General features: G+C 52.9%; 1 protein-coding gene across 2 annotated transcripts; it reads left to right on the top strand.

Annotated features, from left to right (window-relative positions):
• The first annotated feature begins 2,235 nt into the window (after window positions 1-2,235).
• On the top strand, window positions 2,236-8,370 carry Myl3 (myosin light chain 3). Of its 2 annotated transcripts, none has more exons than XM_087560437.1 (7): window positions 2,236-2,443; window positions 4,972-4,999; window positions 5,112-5,261; window positions 6,469-6,642; window positions 7,698-7,775; window positions 7,965-8,002; window positions 8,097-8,359. In XM_087560437.1, the coding sequence occupies exons 1-6, from the start codon at window positions 2,300-2,302 to the stop codon at window positions 7,991-7,993; spliced, it is 603 nt and encodes a 200-aa protein (XP_087416563.1). In that variant the 5' UTR covers window positions 2,236-2,299; the 3' UTR covers window positions 7,994-8,002; window positions 8,097-8,359. The 2 variants fall into 2 exon arrangements, with proteins under 2 accessions (XP_087416563.1, NP_036738.1); NM_012606.2 differs by having other exon boundaries at window positions 2,248-2,443; window positions 8,133-8,370.
• Window positions 8,371-8,882: the final 512 nt, after the last annotated feature.

The following is an 8,882-nucleotide window of genomic DNA, read 5'->3' on the forward strand; positions in this document are numbered from 1 at the left end:
TAAGGAAAGTGGGGGTTGGGGATTTAGCTCAGTGGTAGAGCGCTTGCCTAGCAAGCGCAAGGCCCTGGGTTCGGTCCCCAGCTCCGAAAAAAAAAAAAAAAAAGAAAAAAAAAAAAGAAAAAAGAAAAAGGTAAGGAAAGTGGGGCGGGAAGTCTGATTTGCCCCGTGTGTACATCCTCAGCCCTGGGCCTCAGTTTTACCCTGGTAAAAGAAAGACAATACCGTCATCCAGAGTCTGCTGTGCCAAGGGGTGCTAAGGGTCAGCAGGTCCGGACAGTTGGGCTCTGCAGAGGTCTTTCTCTCTTTATGTCTCCCTTGGGCTGTCTTCTCCTTTGTGGTATTTCTGATGTCTCTGCAGACCCCTCCCCCACTTCTCTCTTTCTCAATACTCTTGCCAAACATCTGGAAGAAAAGTGAAAAACTTGTCCCCACCTCCCAGCCCCGGATGTTGTCAGATTTCCAGATGTGGGGTGTTCTGCCCTCCAGATGAAGGGAGGAATGTGTTCCAGCCAGGGATGCGGACTCATCCCTGGACTGCTATCCCTTCATGGGAAGTCTGAGTGACAAGATGAGGCAAGCCAGGATCCAGAAGGAAGATAGATGGTGTGGTGCCCCCAGGTTGAAGCCTTGTTACTGTTTCAGCTTTTTCATGCCTGAGAAGTCCCTTGGGGCTTAGGGAGGGAGGCGCTGTCTCTGAAGTCCCTATCAAAGGCTTCAGGCACTTAAAAATAACTAGGAACACCCCCTTCTCCCCCACGCCCCCCCCCCAGGCACAGACACTAGGCGGGAACAGAACCCAATGTGTTTGCAAGATGTCCTCATTCTGCGTTTGTGCTGCAAGGGCCTGATGCCACCTCAGTCTCTCCATTTCTCCAAATGGTGGCCCAGTCAGGCTGTGCTATGTCATAGCCATCTGCCAAGGGCAGGGTCCAAGGGAAGAGGTTCCAGGGGCTGGACACTGTTGCTTGTGCCCTGGCTGGTGGCGAACCCTTAGGAGTAGACATTGAGGGGTAGGAACTGGGGTGAGAGCCTTAGATCTGAGCCTAGGGGCAAACTTTACCCAGCACTTTGGGGTTCCTCAGAGATGCAGGATCCCCTGAGCATAAGGAAGCATGGGATAATGGGAGTAGCAAAGGAAAGCTTCAGAGAGGGCAAACCAACGGGGGTGGGGAGTGGCGGGGGGCGGCAAGCAGGCAGGGGCAGAGGGCGCAGTGGGTTCTAGGGGTGAGTAAGAGGCTGGGCCCTGGAATATACGGGGAAGACAGACACAGGGCATCACATGGAGGGACGGAGAGAAGTGTGTGTGTGTGTGTGTGTGTGTGTGTGTGTGTGTGTGTGTGTGTGTAACCTGAGACACCAGTCTTAGGAGTTGTAAAAGGAGCTGTTGAACTAGCCTGAAGGACAGTCCTCGAGGGAGCGCTACGTGTGCTTGGGGTGTTCCTGGAGATCCTGGGACCCTGTGACAGGACTGCAGCTGCCTGCTGCATCCAGACACTCATACACTAGCACATACAAACACCCAGACATAAATATACAGAGGCCACATCACAGACACTCACTCAGACCCGAGCAGACATACATGAATGGGAACACCTGGAAATGGGCCCACAGAGACAAGACACAGAACAGTCTCTTCCCCTAGACCCAGGCGGGCACTCACACACCCTGCACGGAGACAACCAGACGAGACATACCAATGTCCAGAGACCTCCCACAGTGCACACAGCCAAGGACCCCTACTTAAAAGGAGCCAGGACACAGATCCACACATACGCCCCTTGCTCTTGATCAGGGGACCTGGACCACCCAGGTGCAAGGACTGCCCTTAGGTCATTCTAGCCCCAACTATGATACATAGCATGTGGTACACACTTTTTTAACCTTTACCTGTCTGAGGCTGGCAGAAGAATTTGTGTGTGTGTGTGTGTGTGTGTGTGTGTGTGTGTGTGTGTGTGTGTGTGTGTGTGTGTGACTGTCTGTCTGTCTGTGTGCTCAGAGCCCAGGCTGAGCAGTGGCCTCTGTCTCCCTCTCCCTCCCTCTCTCCAACAGGTGACTGGGGGAATGGAGCACACTCCCCTCCCCCACCCATTCCTGGGCCTGAACAATGCCCTCTCCAGGACCCAAAATAGCCCCTTGAGCAGAGCCAATGCCCTTTTATGGCCCTGTCCCTATTGTGCATGGTAGGGGTGGGGCTGGGGTCATGAGGTATATGAGCAGGATCAAGCCCAGGGTGGCAGTAAGGCTCACCTATCTCACTCTCTTCTCTCCTTCTTCCCGCCTCTCTGTGATTACAGCTCCAATGGCCCCCAAAAAGCCAGAGCCCAAGAAGGACGATGCCAAAACCGCTGCCCCCAAAGCAGCTCCGGCCCCTGCGGCTGCACCTGCGGCTGCACCTGAGCCCGAACGCCCTAAGGAAGCAGAGTTTGATGCCTCCAAGATTAAGGTGAGTGTGGGAGCTGAGCTGTAGAAGGGACAGAGCCAATGACTGGGTCTCAGAGTGGGACCAACCATGGCAGGTGAGGCCCTAGACCCGAGCTGAAGCTGGCAGTTTCTGTGCAGAGGTTAAACAAGACCTGTTTGTTTCAGACATCTGCGGGACCAAGGGTGAAGGGATGGTGTCAGACAGCTCCCCCGAGGCTGCCAAGGGGCCCACATACGTAGAGGATAGAGTCTGGACCAGGAAATGCCTTTTGGGTGATTTTGAAAACCGACTCACTTTGCTCTCTGGATTTCATATCTTTAGGGACCCCTGGAGCCAACCATCCCGGAGTCTTCAGGGCTCTTCCTTCTCTGGCTGTGGGGGTTCCCAAGTCCATACCAAACATCCTTAGGTGGAGTAGTAAGGGAAATCAAGGCCTTGCCCAGGCTGAGGGTCATCGCTGCCAAGATCACCAAGTCCAGAGCTGGCAGATTCCTCCTGGGCTTCATGTTTAGCTGGGAAATGGAGGACCAGACCGGAGAGGGAGGCTCTCTCTCAAAGTCATGCAGGAAACTGGTTGTGGAGCACGACCAAGCAGCACCAGAAGCCTTTCCTGGCCCAGTTGTCTTCCCCAGAGTCTAAACTGGGAGGGAGAGCCATGCCTGCCACCTGTGGCATCCACATAGCAGCACGCAGCCTGTGTCCTGTTCTCAGCTGGCCAGAGGCCACTGCTGCTCGGACCGTCTCCTGAGGGGCCTGTGCAGTCCTCTCCACCCACACGTATCCACCAAGCCATGAGTCATTCCTTTTTTTTTTAATTTTTAATATTACACATTTTATTTTATTTTTATTTTTATTTATTTTATGTCCTGACCACAGTTCCCCTCCCCTCTTCTCCTCCCAGCCTCTCCCCCTCCCCTGTTTCATTTTGTTTGTTCAAGACAGGTTTTCTCTGTATTAACTAATAATCCTGACTGATCTGAAACTCACTTTGTAGACCAGGCTGGCCTTAAATTCATAAAGATCTTCCTGCCTCTGTCTTCCAAGTGCTAAGATTAAAGGTGTGCCCCACCACACTTGACCCCCTGAACCATTCTTGTGGAGCCTCCACTTAGCCGTAAGTCCTACCCAGAAGCCCCCGCCCGTGTCCGTCCAGTTCATATCCCAGCTAAACTCCACTTTAGTTTCTCTAATCCTTAGTTTCCCCAACTGTGAAATAGGACTATAAGCCTCCCATTTGCAAGACAGCTGTACCCCAGAGTTGGTTTTTTGTTCCTTTGTCACCCCAAGTCTCAGACTTGAGTCCTAAGGGCTCCTTGTAAGTCCCCAACTACCTTGGGACCTATGGTGGCATTGTTCAATCTCACCAGGCATTAGGTTGGCACAAACTTTTGCCTCAAAAGAGGCTGGGGTTGGGGCTGGGGATTTAGCTCAGTGGTAGAGCGCTTACCTAGGAAGCGCAAGGCCCTGGGTTCGGTCCCCAGCTCCGAAAAAAAGAACCAAAAAAAAAAAAGAGGCTGGGGGTTGAAGAAGCCCCCTTTTCCCTCCTCTTCTCCCCAGCTAGCACAGAAGGGCAGGAAACCTTTGGCAGAAGCCAGGGAAGCCCTGTTTCCCCGGGTTTTCCTATGGAGAGCTTCCTAGGAGCCAGGAATGATGTAATTCTCTCCATACTGGGTTGAGCCTCAAACTGGAAGGCTACTCACAGCAGATGACAGGGATGGGGTGTCCTTCTGCACACTCTGGGCACTATGGAGGTTGGAGGGGCTCTCAGGCACCGGTCACACCCTTTTCCCCCAGCTCCTTTCCCCGGTATGACCTTGACTTTGGAGACAGTGACTGCAATGATAAAAATAGACTGGAATCAGATGAGGAGGGGGATACTGGGTCCCAGGAGGCCTCCTAACCTCAGGGTGGCCCCACTGTAGCCCCAGAATGCAACACAGCCCTATCCCTGTGCTATCCAGGCGGCAGGAGCTGTCTTGGGGCCACAGGCAGAATGTGAAAGGCAGGTACAGGCAGGGCTTTGTGGATTAGTGTCCAGCCTTAAGGGCCCCACGGGGATCTGTGAGGGACAGACACACATACGTGCACAAGCATGCATACTTGATTATCCTCAGACATGCTTTGGTGCTGACACAACCTCTGGCCTGATGCCGCATGCTTGCTTCTTCTTTCAAAGTGAGCTTGGGCAAGCCTGTGACATTGAGTATGTCCTTCTAGAGCCATGGGGTCAGGGGAAGTCCACTGGGGCTAGGGCCTTTGTTCCTATCCCTCTCCACTGTGGCTTGCCTGGTATTGCAAACTGATTACATACAGACCCAAAGCCTTTAGGTTGGACAGGGTGTGTGTGTGTGTGTGTGTGTGTGTGTGTGTGTGTGTGTGTGTGTGTGTGTATGTGTTGCAGCAGCAGCAGGATGTCTTAAGTAGACAGCATAAGGTCCTGGGTGGTAGAGGCTGTGATCCTCCCATGAGAACAGGCTGACACAGCCAGGGTCCTGAGAGCTAGGCTGCACATTGACTCATAATTACTTGGTCTTTGGTCTTCCTTGCAGATTGAGTTCACGCCTGAACAGATTGAAGGTGAGCAGGGTCCCGAGCTGAGGGATAGAGGTGGGCCAGGGGGTCTCAAATCCAAATGAGTGGGGGTGGGACCCCTTGGGGAGCATCCAGAGTACACTGTCCTTTCCCACAGAGTTCAAGGAGGCCTTCCAACTGTTTGACCGCACACCTAAGGGCGAGATGAAGATCACGTACGGGCAGTGTGGGGATGTCCTGCGGGCTCTGGGACAGAATCCTACCCAGGCAGAGGTGCTCCGCGTCTTGGGGAAGCCCAAACAGGAAGGTAGTACATCCGGCCCATTTGCGCCAGCCCCAAGGCAGAGTGCCATGTGGGGGGCATCAGATGTCATGGGAGGGAGACTGCCATGGTGGGGGGCATCAGATGTCATGGGAGGGAGACTGCCATGTGGGGGGCATCAGATGTCATGGGAACCACACTGACCTCCTTCCTGATTCCCTCCTGCTCTTGGGATGAGGATGTAACACTGGCTATCAGACCATGGTGATAGGAGACTATCAGGATGGGTCTGCTGGACCCTGGCCAGTAGGAATGGGCCCCGGTACTAGTCAGAACCCATGCTGGTGCAAGGGTGAGGCAGGGAACGTGGGTGCTCGTTTTTTACCCTATTCTGACCTCCCCAGCATCCCTTTGTGAATCTTTGTCAACTTCCCTCACCTTGGCTGCCTGCTTTAACTCAGGAAGAGTGTCCATTCCCTCACTGTTGTCCCAAGAAGGCCTCCGACAGGTTCTGCCATGTCCACAGGGGATGGGAAGAATAAAGTCTATAAGAAACAAGTCCTGGGTGTGGTGGTAAATGTCCGAAAACCCAATAATCAAGAGGGTGAGGTAGGTGGGTCACCATGACCCGGAAACCAGGCTAGCCTGGGCTATAGAGTGGGGCTCTGTCTCAAAAAAGGAGTCAGTCAGGGTAGAATACTTGCTTAGCTTACTTGAAACTGATGTCTGGCACTACATAAAGAGTGTAGGGTGGTGTATGTTCAAAGTCTAAGAAATAAAAGAGATGTAGTATATCCCTCTAATCCCAACACTGAGTAGAGAAAGGCAAAAGAATTGCCATGTAGTTGAGGCCAGTCTGGTCTACATGGCAAGGGTCAGGCTGGCCTAAACTATGTAGTAAGATCCTGGAGAGAGAAAGAAGGAGAGGAAGGAGAGAGGAGAGGAGGAGAAGAGGAGAGGAGAGGAGACGACGAGAGAGAAGAGAAGAGAAGAGAAGAGAAGAGAAGAGAAGAGAAGAGAAGAGAAGAGAAGAGAAGAGAAAGGAAGAACATACTTTGGACTCTGCCCAGAATGGCAAAGGTCTATGTAAACCCGGTGTTTCTCCCGGTGTGGTGGCGTCATGGTTTGTACACAGCACATCCATCACAGTGCTCAGGGACCATGGGAGAGGAATGGCCCCTCAGGGTTAGGCACAGGGGAAGGTTGCACCCATCCATTCTCTAACCCAGGACTTGGGACCATCTGTCTGCAGAGCTCAACTCCAAGATGATGGATTTTGAAACATTCCTGCCCATGCTGCAGCACATCTCCAAGAACAAAGACACGGGCACATATGAGGACTTCGTGGAGGGGCTGCGGGTCTTCGACAAGGAGGGCAACGGAACTGTTATGGGTGCAGAGCTCCGTCATGTGCTGGCCACGCTGGGTGAGGACAGCCTCCTCCTCTACCCATCTCTACCTCTGGGATGTCCTAGGGAAACCCTTGTGTCACTTGACCACAGGGCCCGTGTCTCCTCTGTGAAACGGAAACAGACAGAATGATAGTCTAGGTGTCTTGGTGGCAGGGGGTAGAGATGCCATTTAGGGGTGGCTGAAGGAAAGCTGGAAGAGACAAAGTTGTGGCGGGGACAGCTTTAGAGACAAGACAGGAAGGTCTGCCCGGAATAATAGTCCTGGTGTGTATCATTCTCTGTGGCCAAAGAGGGGAAACACTCTCACTCTCTGTGGGCCCTGGGTACATCTCACTGATATCTCCACCATCAGGTGGATCTGATCACCTACCTCCTCCAAGTGACTTTTCCTGGCAGAGAGCATTTATTGAGCGATTGCTGTGTTCAACCCTACCCCGGTTTAGGGTTTGCACACATGCCTGTATGTATGTGAAGAGCCCCACCATAGCTGGGACTTGGCCAGTGAACAGCACAACTGTGGCTTGCCTAGCAGGCAGGAAGCCCTGGGTTGGATCCTCAGCACCGTGGCGCATGTGTTTGGGAGATGGAGGTGGGAGAATTAGAAGTTCCAAGATCGCTCCTAGTTATATAGCCCGTTTGAGGCTAGCCCAGGATATAAGAGGTCCTATCTTAAATATAAAAGAGAAAGAAAATAAAAAAGAAAGAAGGTTTCAGACGATAGAGCAGGGGGAAGTCTCTCAGTGCTTTCCACAGTCATCTGTCAGGGTAGGTCTCCTCCGAGGGCCCTCTACAGACCTCAAAGGGCTACTCTGAGACTGCTACCAAAACTCAGGAGATCCCTGTCATCCTAGGAGGACCATAAATACATGAAAATGTCTATTCTCAGTGGAGGCCTCAGGTCTCCAGGGTCCCGTACTTCTGGATCTATGATTGGTTACTCTGGCCTTGGAAACAGGGGTGGTGGCCAACCACGGCCCTGAGAACAATGTTGCTATGGCAAACTCACCACCCAGAAGGATTCAATAGATTCCCCTCACTTAGTGAGACTTAACCTCCCACCGGTTGCCAGGTGAGAGGCTGACAGAAGACGAGGTAGAGAAACTGATGGCTGGTCAAGAAGACTCCAATGGCTGCATCAACTATGAAGGTTGGGAATCTTCTGGGGAGAAGGCAGGGGGACTCGGCTCTGTGGGGGTGAAGCTCCAGGGGAGGGGGGGACCCAACTCAGCAGGTGGGAGTCTCTTGGGGAAAAGGCACGGGGACCCCATTCAGAGGGGGTAGGGATCTTCCACCCCTGGCTGAACACTGACTCCTCCCATCCTTCCTTTCCTTTCAGCATTTGTGAAGCACATCATGGCCAGCTGAGCCTCTCAGGTGAGACCCCCACTCTTTAACCTTGTTGCTATGCCCACCCCATCTCCACTCACCAACTCCGGCTTTCATTTGGTGTTCTGCTCTCCTGATCCAGTCCTTCCTCCATAACCTGAGGCTGCTTTTGCTTCAGGAAGCCCAGGGCAGGCCAAGCTGGGGACATGCCATCTCCCAACCATAATGCTGACACCATGTCTGGAGCTTCGGGAAGGAAAGGAGTGTCCCAGACTCCAGCACATGGTCGCAGATCACTCCGTGTGCGGTGGTCCTCCCTGGCCCCTGCTAGGATGTGCTTGCCTACCCGTGGTACCCTTTCTGTCTCCACCCTGCGGCCTTATGAATAAATGATTTCCTTCCTTCTGCTCTCTCTCCACCTGTCCCTCTCCCCGCCCCTTCTCTTTCTTTCCACTCCTTTCTGGCTCACCTGTCCATTCGGTGGCGTTGAGCTAGAGGAAGCCCGGCTCCCCTTCCTTTGTTCTTACCGCACTCCTGCCTTTGGGAGACGGCAGCCATACTGTCTCGTTCAACACAAGGACACCGCTGAGAGCCTAACAGTGTCATCTGAGCAATTAACTATAAATACAGGCCACTGGCCCTGAGCCACCCATGTCACCGAAGCCTAAGCTTAGGCCCAGTGCAGGGAATATCATGGCCTGAGTGACAATAAGAGTGAATGACAGGGGGGTTGGGGATTTAGCTCAGTGGTAGAGCGCTTGCCTAGCAAGCACAAGGCCCTGGGTTCGGTCCCCAGCTCCGAAAAAAAAGAAAAAAGAAAAAAAAAAAGAAAAAAAAGAATGAATGACAGGGCAAGACACGTTGTCCCTAGGCTGTCAGAATTGAAGGAGCATCAGCCACAAGCTTGACTTTAATGGAGACACTGGGG

This window comes from Rattus norvegicus, chromosome 8 (assembly GCF_021556685.1).
Source record: "Rattus norvegicus strain SHRSP/BbbUtx chromosome 8, alternate assembly SHRSP_T2T, whole genome shotgun sequence".
NCBI classification, from domain to species: domain Eukaryota; kingdom Metazoa; phylum Chordata; class Mammalia; order Rodentia; family Muridae; genus Rattus; species Rattus norvegicus.